Below are 22,038 nucleotides of genomic sequence, written 5' to 3'. Positions count from 1 at the left end.
GTATTGAAATTACTATTAAAACGAAATTTAGGTTTTATTATAACACAAATATTATCGCGAGAAAAGTAAATTTAATATTAAATCTAAAAAATTGTGTATAAAGAATATATTAAAATTATTGCATCATACCACTAATTGATAATTCATTTAAAACGAAAGATTTTCTTTTCTTCTCTAAAAAATATTGTAATAAACAATTAATTTCTCTTTCTCAGGCAACTAAGCTTAATTATTGCTTGATTTTTGTTATTCTCATACTTGTCTATCTCAGATAGAGAAATATGAATTTTTCCGTAAAACCGTACAATAAAATGCTGTAGTAACGTAAAGCCACAGTGAGTATACCTCATTTGCGATGGAACTAAATGGGTTCTTGTATATGCTAACGTGGAACATCTTTAGCACTTTGCCGCTAAGGGTAGCACTAGTCCGGAAACAACTAGAATCATTTGACCATAGATTCGTTTCTACTAAGGAAATTATAATAGTATCCATATGCAGTAATATTAATTATTAATTAAATATTAACTAACACTATTCCTACTACATAAAGATCTCTATATTTTATGACAGTTATTTGTTTCATTTATTATTTGGGGGTCCCTAGAACTCTATCTCCCTAGAAAAATGATACCTAATATGACTCAGAGAGGTACTATATTTTGCTATGGCTAAAATGTATGGTTTTAGTGTATTTTCTTTTTCTATGATTATATATTTTAATATGTTTATTTAGCATTAATCATTATATAAAACTCTTGTACTTTAGGATCTTCTCATTTCAATAATATGAAACTTTTAAAAATCCTATCCTTCGGTGTAAACAGTATGTACTGTACTGAAAAAAATAAACAAAGAAACTTTTAAAAATAGAAAGTATGAGTGAAAAATTTTTAACATTTTTATATATAAAAATTTATTTTATTTCTACTTAGTTATACTATTTTTATACATGAAATCATTAGAAATTCGTTCAAGTGCTGATCAAATTTCAATAATTACTTTTGTATATATCGTCTTTTTATTTAAGGAAATAGGAAAAATTGACATCGAATCTATTGAACTTTTGCAGAGTTTCTTCTCTGTATAATGATAATATCTGATGATATATACTTGCATATCAGGATAGGACAGAACATTAAAACAGTAAAATTCTACCTCATTACTCTATCGAATCTATGTATGATTTCTACGAGACTATTGTCCATAGTAGGGATTAGGGATTGGAAAGTTTTTCATCTATACAATGAAATTACATTTATCTGAATAAAATTTTAGTTAATGTCCAATTAAGTATATTGCTGTTGATCGAATTCACTTATTTGAACGAGAAATTCTATTATATAAATGAGAAAACATTAGCAATAGAAGGAGTTAGTAAATTTTTATTATACATTCATCTATGTAATCAAATAAATCGAATGTTTCTAGTATAGGCAAGTACTATAACCGAAACCTTTAAGCTGAAAGTTTTGATTTACGATTATGAAAATATATGATAAATACTTCTTTAATATTAAGTGATTACGCACATAAAATAGATGTAAAGTTTGATCTACATATACAGTTATAATCAAGGAAAGCTTTTACATAACTTCTTACAAATTATGTATTACTTTTTATGGTAGACTTAATTTAATATTTTTTGTGAACTATTTAGCGTAAGACGTGAAATACATATACTAATTTATGCAATATCCTATGTACTTGAAATTATATGTGAACAATGTATAGTAAATAATTTTAAATTTGAGCTTAATAATATAAAAAAGGTTTATGTATTATTATAGATATTAATTTGTATCCAAAAAATTATAAAATAGTGAAATACTTAAATTTTGTATAACTTTTATTTATATTCAGTAATTATAATGAAATAAAAACAATATTGATTAACAGAATTCAATAGAAGTTAAACTATTATTAATTTATTCAATATTATTTTACAAACAGGAAGGTAGAACTGTAAATTCCTGCTACTGTGTAAACAACATTACTAAAGTGGCAGTTACAATGTGATGCCTCTAATGTATTATAAGTTTCCTGGAAAATTTCCGTTCTCAATTTGATCATTCCAATTTGTTATCCAACTATTTGGGCACATTGCAGAGTATACTTTTTTGAAATATTTACATGCATCATAATCCTCACCATGTCGTTTTTTGCAACGTTGAAAGTCCACAAAACTAGTGTAACAATATCTGTATTCAAAATAAACAGGAATAAGCAATCTTATACATTAACAGTTTATAAGAATTAAAATACATCAATTTATGTTTTGTTTACCTTGTCTGGTTTTGATTTGGGAATCTTGGGTCATATGGTGCTGTGTTTGGTTTCAAATCGATGGGGGTTTCTAATGTTGCCGCATTTCCAAGTTCTGTATATTTAACCATATTGATGCTGCTTAACAAGTTACAATGTATTATATTTATTAAAAGTGCTACAATCTGTCACCCTCCCTTTCTCCCACAAGGCAAACTCTTTACATGTTTGTCTCTCGCTTTAGTCAGTTTGTCTCTTGCATCACATAGTACACTATCACAAACATTAATTGCTTTCTCACTGCAGTCCTTGTTTTTACTCTCATATTACATTAATAATGTTCTTTAACTCGAAATATTTAAGAATTTGGGATACTATATATTTATAATTTTTGAATAACATATACTGTACATTCTATCTAGTAATTGAGAAAAGAAAAAGCTTCCCCATATTTGCATACATTTCTATAGAAGTTTTTCTTGGTAAATAATAAAAAGCTTTAATTCAAAGCTTTCATAAATTTTAAATAATTTTAGTATACATGGAGCTCTTTTTTAAAGTTGGTTAATAGCTATTCTTGTATATTTAAATACAACCATGTTGTAATTAAGAGAACACAGCATCTTTTGAAAGCACATTCATTGTAGATAAAACAAAGTAACAAAATGGAAAATGGTTGAAAATAAAATCAGCTATTTAACCAATGGTCTTGTGTTATCTTCTTCCTGACAGCAAACTTCTCTGTATTTTTTCACTTCAGCCATATAGAGTGACCAAGCATCCTTGGGTTGTTCAACAGTTTGTTCAGTCTTTGGTTTGGCAACCATTCCAGTTTTTAAAATTCTACCTCCTCGCCTCTTTCCTACCATCAAAGGTGGAGGAACAACAGTTTTTTCTTCCAAAACAGAAGTCGCCGGTTTTTGTGCAGGTTGCATTTGTTCCTGCATTTTTTTAAACATTTCCATAAAACTACCATCATTCTTAAAAGCATTAGATTGTGGAGGAACAACTGGATGAGATACAGTTGTTTCTGTATTATCTTCAGCTGTATCTGACTCGTACGATGGTGCTCTATGGTATCTGCGGCTTTCTCTACCTCTATGTCTATCTTTACTCCTATTACGACTGCGACTACGTCTCCTATCTCTGGAACGCGATCTTCCTCTTGACCTAGACCTTGATCTATCTCTCCTGGAATATTTGCGCGATCGATCTCTATCTCTGTCTCGATCTTTATCTCTATCGGGGGATCGAGATCGTTTGTACGATCTAGTTGGAGAAGATTTTGAAGTACTGCGTCTTCTTCTACGTCTGTCTTGTGGCGAGTCATTTCGGGAAGATCTACTGCTTCTATACTCCAAGGGTGAAGGTGAACGGCGCGACGACATTCTGTTTTTGTACCCATCATATGTTGTATAACTTGCACTATACATAGGAGGCGAAGGTGGAGCTGGTGGTGAATCTGTATTGGACTTGGAACTGCGTTCATGCCGTTTTGAATCCATTGTTGCCTCTCTCACCACGCTGAATGGACAGATGGACACCTATAAGGATAGAAACTGCCTTCTATGAGTACACTGCTCATTTCGTCTTACCAAGCCTTTATCTGATTGGTTTTAAATGTACGCGTATGCAAGAGACAAGTAGACTTATAGCGAGAGATCAAAATGTATTTAAATTGCCATTAATATAAACAAAATTCAATCAAAGCTAGGATTTTGTCTTCAGTAATTTTTATATATATGAACTTCATCCATTTATTTTTTTTACGATGCAATATATATTATAGAAATTCAGCTTTGATTGTATCCTTATCTATATCTCTATATTTCATTATAAGTAATTATTTCAATTGATTAAAATTAGTTTAATTTTATGTGGTTATATAATTCTACAATTCTTATACTTTGTTATATTATAATACAAATGATTATAATACTTTTAAAAATAGTATAATTTACATTATACATGATCATCAATCTAAATAGTACGATATTATAGAGTATACAACACTTATACTCATTTTTAGGTAAACGTATGAGATAACGTATGAGATAACGTCTGATGTCTTAAAAATTAATGTTCAGTGTACTTCCGATGCTAATCAGAGTTTCCAAAAATTTAATCACGTTAAATTATGCTCGAATATGTATAAATTTAAATATAAATTTTTCTTCTGATACTCTGGAAAAAGAAATGGTCAAAATGGAAAACAGCTTTATTCTATATGTCGTACGACATCATTATTTCATAAAGGTTACCAAGATCAGCAATAACAAAAATATAAAAGGGGATAAAGAGAGAAAGAGATAAAAGAACGTGAAATTTGATAGAAAAAACTTATCCAAAACTAAATAGAATTTTCAATTAGCATATAAAATAGTTGTCGTAGAGAATATAAGTAAAATTCCTTTAAAACTTTTTTAAATATTTCGTTGACTACTTTAATCGCCTAAATAGCCTACAATTACACGAAATATCTTTATATAAAATACCTTAATCAGCCGTGCAATTGAAAACAAAATGGCCACTAGGCAAACTGCGCCAATCTGTTACGTCATGTACACCTAGGACAGTTAAAGCGTTAAAACTGATTCTGAGATGAGCTATGTGTTCTAGAGCGAAGAATATATTTCTAAGTTTCTCCGATAGAGTTCGCTCAAAATTTGCCTATCGAATTTCTTACCAAGAAATCTTTCTATTATTAACAAAAAATATAGTCAATCTGTTTGATGATATGACTCATTTTCTTTTTTATAACCTATAAAATACAAATTGACATTAAAAATGTAATTCATATATTTATATGCATATATAATATATAATAGTATAAATAATTCAAATAAATATTTTACAAACACTTATAACAAATATATACGTATATAAAATTATTCGTGAATTTTTTAAATTATTATAGTTTATCTATTTTCTATTAAATAAGTTATGTCGGGAATACGATCATATAATTCAGTCCTCGACACTCGCTAGGGACAAGCGTCTGAAAATTGAGTCGTGTCTGGTTGTGAAAAATCAACATGGAAAGTCAGCAAAGAGAGTAAGAGTACGAGACAGACAAAGATGAGTAAAATATATTTCTCTCTGTCTGAGACATTTGTAACATGTTAGGCTCTTCCATGTTGATTTCTCGTAACTAGTTAGGACTCAATTTTCGGACGATACTCTACATATAATTATCAAATAAAAAATATAAAACCTATCAGTAAAAAGTCAATCAAGAATCTATAGGGACATTTTAAAAATAGTTGTACGGTTATGGTTACTCGAAAACTCAATTGCAAAAATAATGCATTCGACACTTCCGTGAAGGTGGCGCTTGGTTCGTTTATTCACATCCGGTCTTCCATTCTCTTTGGTCATCGTCGCATATGATTGCGTTCTTGTTCCTTAACGTTCTTTATCGATCTTGCGTTTTCAGTAAATTGTTAAACGTTTAAATCGTATGCGAGCATTCGTTAGTCTGTACGTTATACACAATATCCTCATAGAGTTTTCAATTCGACCACCGTATTTTAGATTATCGAGTGCTAATGCGTGGTATTTCAGAAAGCTCACCGACTCGCGCAATGGCGGAGGATTTGGATGTCGAGGCAATGCTGGAGGCGCCATATAAGAAGGGGGTAAGGCTTAATTTTTTTTTCTCTACTTCTTTGTTTGTCTCGGTTTGCTCCTTCGAGATCCTGACTTTTTTTGTCCTATAAAGTCTACCTAATCTCGACGCGCAAGAATACAAATACGGCGCCGTACCGTTCCGGGTATGTTCTGTCGTGTTGCGATCGAGAAAAATATGAATCGTCCTTTCCTTCCCATATATACATGTAGAACAAAGTACGCCCTTGTCTCATACCGACTATTGATCAATACCTCCGTTTTCTGTACTTATAGATGGTACGTAACATGTACCCTCGCGCTCGTAGGATGTTCGGCAGCGAGTTCCTAGAATGCACTTGAAATACGAGGTATTAAGAAAAGCCATCACTAACATCATTTTTACTTAATTCTTTTTTCTTTATCTATTTCTGATCTTTTTTTCTAATTTTTTTCTCAGAAATCGTAACGTTTATTATTTTACGACGTAGATAGAATTGTTACTGCCACCATTTTACGGTTATAGAGAGACAAAGGAAAATACACATGCAAAGTATAAAGGTTGTTTATATTAATTTATTTAAAACAAAACAGAAAAAGAAATGTAGAAATGAAAGATGGATTTGTTAGGTGCTGTTCTGCCATGTGCCATGCTATTCTATTTATCTTTATAACATTTATATGTGGTAAAATGAATCAACTTATTTGTGTAAGCATCGAATAGCTTTTATATGTAGAATCAATAATACTGTTGTCTGTAGTATTTTTTGCAGTAGAAGGGCATAATATTTATTGATTTTTACTATGTACCTTCGGCATTGTTAGGAGGAACAAGAAAGGTATTTGTCGGATTTTAAAATTTCAAGCAGTTTCATATTGGCTGTGTTTTCTTTTAATTCATAGGAGTTTTATTTATACATCTTATTTATAATCATATATTGATTCCCTTTTTTAGGGAATCATATGTTGTTATAATTGTTTAAGATCTCTAAAATTAAAGGGAACAGTGGTATTAATGAAGAATTGTATTTTAACTGTTATGAATATTTGTGATATTAAATTACAATGTATATGTGTATAGTACAAGAGATACAAAATAGTTCTTATTGAAAGTTCTACATGTTTTATAGACAGGGCAGATGTAATAATCAGATTTAATCTATTTAGCAATTTGAGATTGCTAAATATTTAAATATGTTTTTTCAATGTGTTATGTATGTTATTCAAAACTCCAAAAAATGTATATTATTAAAGTCTACTTTTTTCATCATATGGTAGACCTTTGTTTTTAACTATATGACTACAATTACTAATGGTAGTCCACTAAGATGCTTATGGTGTTTTCATCTTTTGCAATATTTAAGATTTTCCATCAACATAACATTATTTGTCTCATTTAAAATTTGAATGTACATTGATATAGTACTTCACAAACAAAATGCATGGTAAATTGGCAAGCAGGAAATAAGTTATATGGTTCAAATGAGAAAATGTTTTAAAATTGTACAATCAATATTACTGAAGAATTGGTAATTGACTAGAGGATTAGTTTTATATTCATGGTAGATAAAAAGATATAACATCCGTAACATATACATGTAACACCATTATCATCATTTCATTGTATTAGTGCCATATACCATGTGTATGTTCGCTTTTAATCATGTGAAACATTTTCTCTGTACAGCTAAATCATCTTGTGGTATATCTACTGGAAGCTGCAAATGATCGTTGATCGTTTTGTTCCTAATTATGAGATAGTTAAATCAATTATACATGCAGGGGTTGTAGGTTAGCAATTAGGGTTCACATTTCGTGTTACATTAAAAACGTACTGTCTTTGATGAGGGCTCTCTTTTGCAGAAGAAAAAGGATGTGTGGTTGGCCATTGGTAGTTTAAGACCAAGGCATGCTCAACCCAAGATTGCAATGCTTTCCTAAAACCCGATAAAACGATTGGTAAGTTTGAGCCAGGTGTGTGCGAGGCGTCGCAACACTATGCTCGCCCCGTTTCTCTCTGTCTCTCTCTCTCTTTCTTCTCTGTGTCCTCATCTTAGCCCCCTCAGACCAATATAATCTACCTGGAAAAAGAGAAAGAGCACGAGAGTGCATCACCATCCAGCAGCAATAGATCTTCGATAACAGTGTTCAAAGGAGAGTTATCTACATGGTTACAAAAAATTTTTTTTTAACAGAAGACAGAACTTCATTATTGAGACATATTTTATTTTGAAACTATTGTCAAAATTTAAATTGTACAATATGTACATAGTTTATCTTTATAAAATTTACTAACGTTCTATGATTTGCTTTTTGTCCCCTTGTTCGCGCGTCCCTGCCACATCGGCTGGCTGGCATGGCATTCAACTGTTTGCTGTTCGTAGGAGCAGGACTCCTCATCCAAAGACAAATCCTCCAAGGAGAATGGGTCTAGCCGTAAATCATCTGGGTAAGCATATTTCACTTATTATAATCAATTTGTAAACACAATTTGTGCTTATTATTAGAATTAATATTTGAACCATTAAATCTATTAAAATATATAAGTAAATGTTTTATTTCTACAAGTAATGGTAATGACTACGTGCCAGTAACGTACGCTACTGAATGGCGGTAAACGAAAGTGATAATTACTGTCACTGATTTTTGTTGCAAACCCTGAATGTTTTGTTATCTTTTCATATCTTCCAATGTAATTTGATCGTTCTATCCGTCGTTTGGATCTCATAAAAAATTGTAGTTTATCTTGGTTAACCGATAATAATAAGTCTTGCTTCCTGATTACTTCTCCAGAAATTACTATAATTTCAGTAAAAATGGTAAGGAGCGCAAAATAAATAAATTTAATTATTTCGTTTTTGTTATATTATTATATACATTTTTTAAAATAGTACTATTATAATAGTTGTTTTTATTAATTGAACAAATTTAAGTAAAAATTACATCTGATGAAAAACCATGAATGAAGAAGTAAATGGATTGAATTTTTTGAAATCCTTGTTTTACGAGAAAAATATCTGTTGTTAAAAAATTTATCGAAGTATTAGATTTTTTAAATTAGCATTAAAATTGAATTTTAATGCATGATTTATAATATGATAAAACACATGTGTCTGTAAATAAACTACTTTATCTGAACCTTTAGCCTTATAGATTGAAATACATATTCGATTGTATGTGAATATTTCAAATTAGTCATTTGGTACATACATATAACTGTTTGAAGTTATATTCTCTTTGTTATAGACCCCATACAATTAGTGTAAATGCTGGTTATTTTCATAATTCCAAAGGTTAGACCTGAAGATGGTAAGTATTTAGGAAGAATATCTGTGCTACAGATTATGTTAAAAATCTGAAATGTAATAAAAAAAGGATCATTAAACAAAATAGAATATGATGATTAAAACATGCAATAACACTTGTACAGATGTTATATTTTATAATATATTGATTGGGTTATTTTTATCACATGTGTTTAATTATACAATTTAATGAAAAATTATTAACCCTTTGCGGACGGGACGGTTCGAAGTCAACCGTACCGTGGGGCCGAGCTGCTGCCGTGATAGTCATTTAAAATCCCTAGTGCACATTTTTGCTTAGACACGATTTTCGTTCGTAGCACTCCAAGATGTCAAATTCTAGACATATGTACATGAACAGATTCTCCACAGGATAAATAAAATGACCTACATATGAGTCTTTTATATATACGCATATATGAGATATATGAGTTTCTCGACCATAACGACGCGTTTACGTGGGATACATATATGAGTCTTTCGGTTCTATCAGTTGTTTGGCCAAATACATATATTAGTTCCTTGGCTAAATTGATGGTTTACGCAGAACGCATATATGCGGCGGCAGTCCGCAAAGGGTTAATGTTAGGATTATTTACTTATTTGATTATTTATATCAGTTAAGTCGTACTGTGGAAATAAAAGCTAATTTTAGAAACTTTTTTACCACTAAGGGTTCGGATTAATAAGTGGACATATTACAATTTAAAAAATTACATTGTACAAATTAAACTTAAAATTATCAAGTTCCGTTTATTATTTACTCAGATTTACTATATCATGTACATACATCATGGAATACTAATTAGTTTTATAGGTTTTATTAAAAAAACTTCTTAGTACACTTTATTGGTTTCGTTTTTTTACAGGAAGAGCAAGCATCGTTCTCGTTCCCGCTCTCGATCACGGGACCGTCGGGAGAAAGATCGTCGCGACCGCGACCGAGATCGAGACAGAGATCGAGATCGTGACAGAGATAGAGAACGTGAACGTGATCGTGATCGTGACCGTCGACGTAGATCAAGATCAAGAGATCGGAGAGACCGCGATAGAGACAGGGATAACAACGATAGAGATAGGGATCGACGGGATAGAGACCGAGATCGAGACAGAAGAAGGAAGCGATCCCTCACACCAATTACACTTCCCAGAGCAAGACTACCATTTGGAAAGGGTGTTAGTCCCCTTGGCATGTAAGTTTGCATGAATTCATTATTTGGTAGAAAATGCAAAATAGCCAAATAGCCTAAGAATATAAGAATAACATATTTCAAAATTTAAAACTTTTCCACAAGATATTTTAAAGCATGAAACTTAGGGTTGCATCACTTTTGCATCTATAATTTTTTGTGATAAATTTTAGAATGTCAATGTTTTTAATTTTTTGTATCTTATATTCATTTCAGCAGAAATGATGAGCTAACACCAGAGGAACGGGACGCCAGAACGGTGTTCTGTATGCAATTAAGTCAGCGTATACGTGCTCGAGATTTGGAAGAATTCTTCTCGAGTGTGGGAAAGGTTCAAGATGTCCGACTTATCACATGCAACAAAACAAGAAGATTTAAGGGTATAGCATATGTAGAGTTCAAGGATCCTGAAAGTGTGACATTGGTGAGTTAATATATAATTTATATTTGATATTATGTTTATTCTTATAATTATTTCATTATTTTCGCAGGCACTTGGTTTGTCGGGTCAGAAGCTTCTCGGTGTTCCCATAGTAGTACAGCACACTCAAGCTGAAAAGAATCGCATGGGTAATTCCATGCCAAATCTAATGCCAAAAGGTCAGACCGGACCTATGAGGTTATATGTTGGATCTCTACATTTTAATATTACAGAAGATATGCTTCGCGGTATTTTCGAACCGTTTGGAAAAATTGATAACATTCAACTGATCATGGATCCGGAAACCGGTCGAAGCAAAGGCTATGGATTCTTGACTGTATATATCAAATATATATTAAAATATATTATAGATTATTCAATCATAATATTAGTATTTTCTTTAAAATATATTTATTTTTATTACAGTTTAGAAATGCTGATGATGCAAAAAAAGCTTTGGAACAGTTGAATGGCTTTGAACTTGCTGGAAGACCTATGAAAGTGGGTAATGTTACAGAACGTACAGACTTAATACAGGGTCCATCTCTTCTTGACACAGACGAATTAGATCGAAGTGGTATAGATCTTGGTGCTACTGGAAGGTACAATATTCTTATATTGATCACTTTTTGTATTTTAATAAGTTACTAATTAATATTAAAAATATTTAGGTTACAGCTAATGTTCAAATTAGCGGAGGGAACTGGACTTGAAATTCCCCCTGCAGCTGCAAATGCACTAAATATGGCTCCAGTTATGTCAACACCACAACCACCACCACAAGCTGCTCCTCCTATAGCGACACAGTGCTTTATGTTATCTAATATGTTCGACCCACAAAAGTAAGTCCTCGTAATTTTCTTAACATGTAACAGGCATATCTGTAGACCTAGTATTAGATTACTTCTTTCACTGGGGGAATGTATATGCTAGATAAATTATGTTATCTTAAAATATCTCCCATGCATATCATTATATGTATGTTCAGAAATGATAACGTAACACTACATTAAACAACTACAAATTGTTTAATAATTATGCAAAGATTAAATTCAAACAGAATGATTTTTCGTTTCAGTGAGACAAATCCGAATTGGGCCAAAGAAATCCGTGATGATGTTATCGAGGAATGCAATAAACACGGTGGTGTATTACATGTGTACGTGGACCAAGCCTCACCTCAGGGTAACGTTTACGTTAAGTGCCCGTCAATAGCGACAGCAGTTGCGGCTGTCAATTCGTTACATGGTAGATGGTTTGCTGGTCGAGTAATTACAGCTGCCTACGTGCCAGTTGTAAATTATCACTCACTGTTCCCAGACGCGATGACGGCTTTGCAATTACTAGTTCCGAGTGCTCCACGAAGGGGAATGTGATCTTAAGCAGTGCGCAAACGCTAATTACAAATATGTAAATTTTAGTATTACATCTTTTCTTACTGGTAACCGAAAGGAAATTTTTGTTACTGTAACAGATCCGTTTAAGTGTCGTTTTAAGCCATACAGGTATTATTATCAATCACAAAACACACCTGCGTGACTCTTTCATACGTTCATAAAGATAACTACCTTTGTAAAGAGCTCATTCGATATTAGGGATTTTGACCAATTAGTACACGCTGAAAAATTGTTCTCAATAAATCTCTAGATGCTCTATTAGAGTATGAGAGTGAAATTACCCTTTAAATAGTTCATTAATATCATATGTGTACAATGATTTATGAGTACTTACGTGCATTCACGTATCGAATTATATTTTAACAAATTCAGTGCAACAAGATATCGAAAAACTTCATTGCCTTCTTTGTTAAATATGTTAAGTAATAGATCCTTATTTAAGTATTCTTTTTTATTACCTGTAATAACTACACAATTGAACAACTTTCGACGCTTAACCTGTTAGAGTAAAATTAAATTTTAAGTAAATTTTGAAAAAAGTGGAAAGATTAATAGATTGTAATTTTAGTGCAAAGGCGTTGGAGGTGGTAATATATACATATATAAACATTATATATATATATATATGTCGGAGAGGGAAGGACAGCGGGACTTTCCGTCGGGAATGCTGGGAAAAACCTTCCATCACCATGGTCAAGATTTTAATGTTTAAGCCATAAAAATAAGGAAAACAACTTTTAATGTTCCAACCTGGCGTTACGACGATGGGTTCAGGTTTAAGGTGACATAACGGGTCACCAGATGTAGCCACGGTCACGGGAGGGCCGCGTACCTGACAGAGGTACGGAATGATTTTATGACTCTCCTTAAAAATTTGACCCGAGAAGCGGGGACAGGAGTATATAAGGATAGGTTCACCTGGATTCAGGGAGTTTTTAGTTAGTGAGTCTTTGAACAAATTGCTGAGTAAGTCACGCTGATACTGGTCATCCCGTGGACTGTGGATTCGTTATCGAACTTGGATTCGTTGTCACCATCATTTCGGACATCCTATTGCCGTTACTCATAGCCTCTTGTAGTGCCCAAATTCGCACTGATAAACACTAACCACATCCGCGATGGTAAAGTAAGTAAAGGTTCATAGAACGCCCCAAAGTGCCAACCTGACTCCGACATATATATATACACACACACACACCTTTCTTTAAAATTTTCCGATCATTAAAAAGATCATTGAAACGTGCACAGCACATGTTCTTTATACAAAACCAAGTAGGCGGTGTTATATTAACGGAACGAATAGAAAAGTTTTTTTAGGCAGAAGTCTGCAGGTAATGAATTTCTTTAACAGGTATATGTTACTAAAAGCAATAGTACAATAAGCATTATTTCTAATATTTTTGAAAACATAAAAAGATCACAAAATTAAAGATAGAGGTACTAATTTATACAATAGTTTTTCATATATCTATTTAATTATATATAATGACCTTTCGAATCATAGAGTAACTTAATAGTTAGCCGAATTTTTAACGTTGTACTATCTAAAGAAATAAATCACAAACTAGTATTCTTCGTTGTGAATGAATAATTAATATTATGTCAAATCACTTTAAGTCAATGAGATGAGATGAAAGGTTCTATTTAGATATAGAATTTTAATATTGTGAAACTTATGGAGCATCAAAAAATTGTTTTTCAAAGCTTATGATAACTGTTATATGTAATTAGATAGACGATAAAAAAAAACAAACTTTATTTACCCTGCAGGCCTCTGTTAGTTTAAAAAATCCATTATAATATAATCTATGTAAAAAATTTTGTAAATTATCACCGTTCATTCATATATGTAGTGATACTACTGCTATTTCATATTACTAAAATGTGAATGTACACTTTGGTAATCAGAAATTAAAAAATTAATGTGATAGTACCATATGGATGTGAAATCCTCTTCTAGAATACAAATGTAAATGCGCAAACAATATTTCTTTAACTTTATTCATTTATATATGGAATAATTTAAGTAGATTGTAGTATACATAAGGTTTTCATTTCTTATTTTAGATTAGAATACAAAGATTATTTTTTAACTATTCGCTGTATCGTAACTTCAATTACAAATACTATTTTGAAAAACACTGAAAAGTAATTTTATTGTGTACGTTTTATAAAAATTCTACAAAAAGTTGAAATTATTTAATAAATTAATAATAACTGAAAATTTACATATTTTTATATTTTGAATCACATATAATTAGATTGGATCTCTTCAGAGGAGATAGTAACAAAAATATTAAAAAATGATACACTGTTGAAATAAATTGAAGAATGTCAATCGAGTGCTATGTATATATTTTTATTTTGACCATTTTAAATCAACACACAATGATATATGATCACTTGGTGACACTATAGATGGAAGACCCGTATACGCACTAAGTTCTTCTTTACTCGGAAATGGTATAACTTGTTCAACTGTTAAATAATCCGTTTGATAAAATATATAATCTAAACAACCAGAAAAGGTAGCTGTGTAATTTGTGTATTCTGGAATACCACATGCACTAGACAAGTTCATGTCATGTTTAATAGACACATTTTGTACATGTTCTTCAGCATCTATGATATAATAGAATATGACTGTTATAAATCAAAGTTTATAGAAATTATTATATAAAAACCATAAAACTAACCAGATTTCCAATCAGCATGATCTTCTGGTATGTAAGTTTGAGTTATTAATTGATAAACGCCACTTTCTGGGACACTGTTGAAGTCACCACAGTATAAAATACTAACGTTGCATTCGGGATTCTGTAAGTTTATAATGCGTCATTAATCACATTAAACATTTCAATTTTCATTCGATTAAGTTTTTGCAAGTACCTCCTCTTTCACTTTTTTGGCAAATGTGCGTAAATATGATAAACCATAATATGCTTGTAACAAACGTATATGATCGGCTGTTGCACGGAAATACAAATGTGTATTGCCAACAATTAAAATTTCAGGATTTTCTTTAGATCGAAGTGTTATTGTCTATAATGCATTATATATATCATAAATAATTATTAATAAATCATATTTAATAATAGTATAATTATTCTAGTACCTGAATAATCGTATTTCTGTTTAAGAATGTTTGCTTTACACGGCTGTTCTGAATTTGCGTCCAAACAGTATTAAATTCATCTAAATCTGTGTTTTGAGCAATAACCTTATAATCACAGGACAATTGATCAAACCTGTCCTGATTATAAAATATTGCGAGACCTTCCCGTAAATCGTTCTTTAAATTATATATACTACGATAGTTTAGTATACTTAAAGACATTTGCAAATCATTTTCATATACTGAACTATCTACTTCTTGAAGACATATTATGTCACTATTGTATCCTGTAGAAATTTAACAACACCATTTATATTTTTTTATTTTCAATTTAAAACATTGATATAATCCAATTAAAAAAAAATACCTATTAATTCTTTAAGAATTAGTAATTTTCTATAATCCATAGATAAGGCATAATATGGGCAATATGGATATAAAGTTTCCTTAGAGACAGACGTTTCTGAATATACATTTGCTAATATATTGTACGAAGTTACTCTGAAACTAAAATTTCAGTTTAACAATTATGTTAAATGAATGTAACTAAATTGGAAATTATATTTCCACTTAAAACTTACCTTTTACCTGACAATTTATCTTTAGTAAAAGCATGTCTGGTATTAAAAAGACATAAGCTAGGTCCAATTTCTACAATATTATTTGATGCAATTTCTGTTAAAGGTCCAGATTCTACATTATTCTTTGGAATACATGATATTTTCAATCTGCATCCTAAATCAGAAGATCTTGGAACATATAAAAATCCTTCTCCTACATGTATCCACTTATTTTTTTCATTTTTATACCAGTTAAAAATTGATTTTGATTTATCTATATTTGTTCCTTCAAATTTAGAAGGATAAACTGGAAAATCAATTAAAATGCTCGATGGTAGTTCTAGTGTAGTAATGGAAGGTACATTTTGCCTTAATATATATTCCTTATCAAAAATGACTAATTTTATATCCGACGCATTGTTTAAGATTGTTTGACATGTGAGGTCACCATTCAGGACAGAGTCATTTCTTAAAAATTTTATATTATCTTCAACGTCACTTTTTAAGCTTTCTACGGGTGTTACACATTTGTTCTGCTTTTTCAGTCTTCGGTAAATTTTTTCCTTTAAGTATACAGTAATATTCCTATTTATTCTTTGAACAAAATTATTTATGGATTCGTCCACATGTCTTTGGAAATTGAATTGTCTATCGACGTTTAACTCGGAATTGATGTAACGAAACGACATCTTAAAGTTCTTGCTTCCCTCTTCGTGAAGTAAAATAGCTTCATTCATGTTTAATTGTGTCACTAGTTGTGAGCTATTTTTTAAAAATTGTTGCTGAATTGTTGAAATAGGCAAAAAAGGGGTTAGATACCTTAAATGCAAAATACGATTTAAAATTGACATTTTACAGAAACATAATTTGTATTTACTTTTTTATATAGAAAATCTATGCTTTTTTGAGAAAAGCTTGTAATATAAATCTTAAAAACGACGAATATATGTTTGAGCAATAAAAGCTACTTGCCAAAATTATTTTCTTGCTGCCTGAAATGGTGTTCGAAACTATTAAAGTGCCATCTGTCGTCATGATATGAATGCAAGCTTATAAAATATATGTTATCAATGGTTGATTACATTAGTTATATATTACATCGGTAATGTTGGGAATGACATTAAAGTGGTAAGGGAAGTCTATAATGTGTAGCATAATTAATATGTAACTTATTATAAATAATTAGCCATGTCACTGCGCCACGCTAGAAAAAATTACTGAAAATTCTCAATGCGAGAATTGATTGTAAATTTTAATAAATAAATAAAAAAATAATTAATATGTACATATGTATAATATATAGCTCGTCTTTACCATAATCTGTAGTGCAGAATAAATCTTACATCACGGAGAAAGTATACCATATAAGTATAACCAACGATACAACGGCTATATCACATCTGTGATGCGTACCTTAGCCAAGATACAAAATATACGTGACATGCAATACTTTTTCGTATCCCATGTTTTTGGAGATCACCTATGAATCATGGACATAGGAATACGTTACATGTGGTGTTACCGATTCAATATAGTACCGGCTTGAATTAAAATTAAAGTTTTCTATGAAATTACTAATAAAATATAGAATAAATGTAGATAGAATAAGGAACAGATATTCTATAATCGCAAATGAAATATAGAATTTTATACTTCTATATACTTCTGCTTCAGAAAATTGCAACGCAATCTATGAATAATTGAAACAAACAAATTACGCCCAATGAAAAGAGCAAAAGGATTAACAAAAATCTGCTGCTGAGGTATTAAAATACCTCTGCTAGTATTAAAATATAGTAGTATCAATATATAATTTAATATATAACATAAAATAATAATTAATAAAATAGTATTAATATATATTTAGTACTAGTCTGAGTGGCATCCAAATTACCCGAGAATACTTAAAATTACGTAGAGTTATTGAATATATTAAAAGCTTAGTTTGACGCTATAACTGTTTAGTTCTTAAGGGCTATGTGATTTTAATCACTTCTTCTTTCATCTTAGTATCCAAAGCAATATTTCAATTTCTGATTAAATCCAACTTCAAATTGTTTTACTTTTACAACAATATTTTGATAATTTGCTCTTTTCGTGTAGAATGTGTTTTTTTCCTGTCATCAACTTTTTATGTACTAATTCATTAAACAAGTTTGTTACAGAGTTCTTGGATTGTAAGAAATATCGTCAAAATTCATACATGTACGTCAGAGGCTTAATTAAATAAAATGAATAAATGGAAGGATGTAAATACGTATTACGAAATATTTATCTACATTTTGAGCCTCGTTTACTGGGATTATTTATATCAAGAATTTTATTATATTTTTTATATTTTGATTTTGCTTCAGAAATCATCATGATGTTGGGATTGAAAGCGGACGTCAGTTCCGCGTCGTTCGTGTACATGTGGAGGCTGTCGTCGCAGACAAGGTTGACTATTTCCTTCTTCAGTTTTCGATCTTGCATGTCCTTGTCAATCACGGATCAAGTTCGGATGTTGTCACCATAAGCCGCTCTATCACCTTGTCCGTCACCACACGTTCGGTGAATCTCTGTGCTCTCAGGTTTACTGATTTCTCAGAAGCTCCTTTGAACTTTGCGGTCATTGAATTGTTGTTTAGTGGCGAAGTTTAGAACATAACCATCTCTTAGTAGTGAGGTAGGCCACCGTAGGGTTTTAGTCGGTAAGAGTCCGACACTACCTCGCCGATTCTCTCAGAACAGCGGTGGGGTATCCATGAGGATTTCCCGACGTAAAAAAGAAAAGTATTGTTAGTGTTCATTTATATAAGTGTGCTAGTACTTAATGCATGTATCATTAATCCTCAATTGGTGAAAATCATATTTAACCGCTAACAATTTAACATGTTGACCACTTATTTGTATACCATATTTTACACAATAAAACATCTTTATCACGTAAACTGCAGAATATAGATAGAAATAAAATTCTCCAAAATTAAACAATTTTATTCTAATCTATTCTGATTCACTTCCAATCCAATTATATCAATCCAAGATTAAATGTAGTAAGGTGGATAAATAGAAAATAGATGGGTAGAAATAGCGTCTGATATTGAATTACGCAGCTGTTTTAAGATTTAATTTATTTTTACTTTCAGGATTAGCTTTTTGCATCGGTTTTCCTTAAAACTCTTTTCGTTCTTTGTTCCTCATAACAATCAAGGGATTGGTCGTTTTACAAATGTACATCAGGAGGAGAATTTTGTTTTTATAAATTGGTGTTTTAAATGAATAAATTGTTGTGCGTAAAAGGAGGATGGGTGGGATCGTGTAAAGGGAGGGTCTCCACTCGCAGCAATCTCCACGCCGGTGAAACTCGGGCAATCAGTATTATTTCATATATGATTACTAATTGCATTACAGTACGTAATACAATTATTAATTATGTAAGAAATAATACGAGCTGATTGGCTCGCGATTGTAGTTAGCTTTATTAAATTGTAAGATGTCGGTTGGTATCATCGGAGCGACCAAGTTCTTTCCGATGATCAGTTATGAAACTCCACGTTCTATGGATAAGGTAGAATAGGTAAAATCTTGTCAAAACTTGTGTCACTGGTAAGGTTGCGATTTTGTGTTCCCCAGTTTATTAGCTGTCAGTATTTTGCAACGTCTGAGTTTTTATTTATTTTAACTTTTATTGTCTTAATCACCTCTTATTGAAAGTTTGGAACTTCGGTAAAAATAAATTTTCACAGTTCGTGATTGTACGAAGTAAGATGGGAAAGCCCTTGCTTTTAATTTCTTTTTGTTTCATAATTTTATGAGATCTCTCCTATTATTTTTATTTGATTCGTCTATAGTTTTATAGATTCTCTTCTATTCTATGTGTCATATGTCCATAATACCTAGAAAATAATACATTTTTGTCGCGCGATGTCTGACCGATATTACTGTTCCGAAATAACATCTTTTGGAGCAGCTTCATACTTTTGATGTGTGTCATTGTTTTACTCACGGCATATTAAAAACTTAGAATGCGATGGTAAAGTAGGTATTTCCAAATAGTAAGATGAAAATTCAAGAGAAAAATTATCGATCTAATTTTATCAAGTTTTGTCTAGTCTAATTTGAGTTAAGTTATCAATGTAATCATCCTAATTTTGCACGTTTAGATTTGGTAGAAAATTTTCAAATTACTATTCAATTATTTCTCAATACTTCTTTACTTAATTGTGGTATAAAAAATTTAGTTATTAATTAATAATTTGTTATCCTGTTGCGGCCATCCAACTGTCGTCCATTACCATCCAATCCGCCATCGACCAGCCTAGGCAGAATATTTTTGATCTTTTTAAGTTCAATCTGTTGGGAACTGAAATTTAATTAAGAGATATTTATATAATCTTTCTCCAAAGTTTAGCCGCAGAAAGGTCTGAAATTCCAAAACAGTTAGAAGAAAAGTGATTGCCCGGAATTACTTCTTAAAAATAAAATGGTCCAAAGACAGACTGTTGTTGTTTTCAATGTTCCAAAAATGACGAATGTGAAGGTTGGGCACACGTTGGATGCACAGACCGAATAAATATTAATTATTTTATTTATGATACATGTAAAGACAAGATTTAAATAAATATTTTTTTACATTATTAATCATTTAGACCAAAAATTTCACTAATTAAATAATTGATCGATACTGGACGACAATTTTTCGCCTGTTGCAAATTACAACATTTTATCCGTTATCGATCGGTCGTTGATCGTGACGTTGTCGTTACGTGTGGCTCGTGCCATATGTTTTATATTCACCTTTAACCGTATTGAAATATTATATTATTAGTGCACATTGATCAGTTACAACCGTTATAGTGAATCGCTTATTTATGATAGCTAACTTGGATTCGCGTGTTTCATCATATGTAATGATATGAGTGATTATCAGTCGGTTACTGTAGAAATTTACTTTTTCCTGTTTTTAAGATATTTATTTTGCTGGTAATTGATATAGGAAGGTTTTGATATTTGAGACTTCACAAAGTTGTAACGATAAAAGTATATGAATGTACATGATTTAGTATGTCGATTCAGTATGTCAGATGTCGATAGAAGTATATTCTCCTCGCTCTAAGTTTCAATTTGTTTTTCTTTGTAATCGTGCGTATCTTTATTTAAGGTTGGCATTACGTTAAAAGCCGGGAAGATAGGTGTTGCGAATTGTCGATAATCCAGAATTCAATCGGTGGTTTACATAGTAGCGATGCCGTTATCATTCGCTTTTGCAGGATTATACGGATCTTACGGATTTGTGGTGACGACTGTGGCAACCGGGTGGTAACGTAACACTGCGACGTATGGATTAGGCGTATGCCCTTGAAGTATATGTATAGAATGGAATGTCCAATCTTGCAAGATGCTACACTATTCACGATATTTTGAATTAACTCCTACGAATATAGGCATCCCGGGCGTTATATTGGAAACCGATATTCACGACCCTTACTCTTCGAGTACCAACGTGTACGTAGCCGTATCTTCTCTCTTGTATCTTTATTCAATGCTAGCGTTGCCAAAGGTTGCTCACCGATTAGTTTATTTTCATCTATCGACCTATCGTACCAATATTTCGTCAACACTTTCAAATACTTCCATTTCAGTAATTAATTCTAGAGTTTCTTATCAAATCTTGAGAAAAACGTTAATTTATCGAAGTCGGTTGCTTTTATCTTAATAGATACGGTTTTAATAGGATCTACTTTTTTTTTACAGCTATCAATTTGACCACTCGGATATTACAAAAGCAGAGGAAATTTTCAACTAAGCATGTTTTTATGGTTATCTAGCATCGTACTTTCTTTTTCTTTTTTGTTATATAATTGGTTTTGGTCACGATTGTCATGGACGATGTAAAAGGGAGGAGAGGAGATCGATGGAAAGCAGAATGGATTAAGCACGGCGGTGGCAGATTTGCTTCATAGCAACACCACATTTCATCTAGTTTTCATTGTAAGTGCACTTGTGCCAAGTGCAAAACCCGAATCTCGTGCGTTCGTTTATTACGGTTTGTTGCTTCGAACTATTTTGTCATCGTGTGGCTTTTCAATTAGCTTGATCGTGTACGTTTCATTATACTATATTCGTATAGTAGTTTCAATTAAAACTCTGCGGTTCAAATAACTGCAGCCAACAAAGTCATAAATACGTCTTTTCGT

At 31.5% G+C, this 22,038-nt stretch overlaps 3 protein-coding genes across 9 annotated transcripts; 1 reads left to right on the top strand and 2 right to left on the bottom strand.

Moving 5' to 3' along the window:
- Positions 1 to 1,906: 1,906 nt before the first annotated feature.
- On the bottom strand, positions 1,907 to 4,920 carry LOC117207142 (cytochrome c oxidase subunit 6b-3-like). Of its 3 annotated transcripts, none has more exons than XM_033447055.1 (3): positions 4,761 to 4,920; positions 2,287 to 2,403; positions 1,907 to 2,201 (listed from the first exon to the last, which is right to left on the bottom strand). In XM_033447055.1, the coding sequence occupies exons 2-3, from the start codon at positions 2,394 to 2,396 to the stop codon at positions 2,033 to 2,035; spliced, it is 279 nt and encodes a 92-aa protein (XP_033302946.1). In that variant the 5' UTR covers positions 2,397 to 2,403; positions 4,761 to 4,920; the 3' UTR covers positions 1,907 to 2,032. The 3 variants fall into 3 exon arrangements, with proteins under 3 accessions (XP_033302946.1, XP_033302948.1, XP_033302945.1); XM_033447057.1 differs by having other exon boundaries at positions 2,287 to 2,406; positions 4,761 to 4,880; XM_033447054.1 differs by lacking the exons at positions 1,907 to 2,201; positions 2,287 to 2,403 and adding an exon at positions 2,420 to 3,809 and having other exon boundaries at positions 4,761 to 4,894.
- Positions 4,921 to 5,586: 666 nt separating this feature from the next.
- On the top strand, positions 5,587 to 14,325 carry LOC117207141 (RNA-binding protein 39). 5 transcript variants are annotated; one of them, XM_033447053.1, is made up of 10 exons: positions 5,614 to 5,745; positions 5,830 to 5,903; positions 6,169 to 6,242; positions 8,256 to 8,320; positions 10,046 to 10,369; positions 10,583 to 10,790; positions 10,858 to 11,124; positions 11,214 to 11,389; positions 11,459 to 11,629; positions 11,866 to 12,163. In XM_033447053.1, exons 3-10 carry the CDS (start codon positions 6,225 to 6,227, stop codon positions 12,161 to 12,163), a joined length of 1,527 nt encoding a protein of 508 aa, XP_033302944.1. In that variant the 5' UTR covers positions 5,614 to 5,745; positions 5,830 to 5,903; positions 6,169 to 6,224. The 5 variants fall into 5 exon arrangements, with proteins under 5 accessions (XP_033302942.1, XP_033302944.1, XP_033302943.1 ...); XM_033447051.1 differs by lacking the exon at positions 6,169 to 6,242 and having other exon boundaries at positions 5,587 to 5,745; XM_033447052.1 differs by having other exon boundaries at positions 5,614 to 5,903.
- A 202-nt stretch (positions 14,326 to 14,527) lies between these two features.
- LOC117207140 (2',5'-phosphodiesterase 12-like) lies at positions 14,528 to 16,860 on the bottom strand. Its single transcript, XM_033447048.1, has 6 exons — positions 15,881 to 16,860; positions 15,667 to 15,806; positions 15,300 to 15,586; positions 15,074 to 15,226; positions 14,881 to 15,001; positions 14,528 to 14,806 (listed from the first exon to the last, which is right to left on the bottom strand). The coding sequence occupies exons 1-6, from the start codon at positions 16,708 to 16,710 to the stop codon at positions 14,544 to 14,546; spliced, it is 1,794 nt and encodes a 597-aa protein (XP_033302939.1). The 5' UTR covers positions 16,711 to 16,860; the 3' UTR covers positions 14,528 to 14,543.
- Between the last annotated feature and the right edge of the window lie 5,178 nt (positions 16,861 to 22,038).

The sequence above is a fragment of the Bombus bifarius genome, unplaced genomic scaffold, assembly GCF_011952205.1.
Source record: "Bombus bifarius isolate JDL3187 unplaced genomic scaffold, Bbif_JDL3187 scf7180000008023, whole genome shotgun sequence".
Lineage (NCBI taxonomy): Eukaryota > Metazoa > Arthropoda > Insecta > Hymenoptera > Apidae > Bombus > Bombus bifarius.
This window is presented reverse-complemented; position numbering and strand designations above follow the sequence as displayed.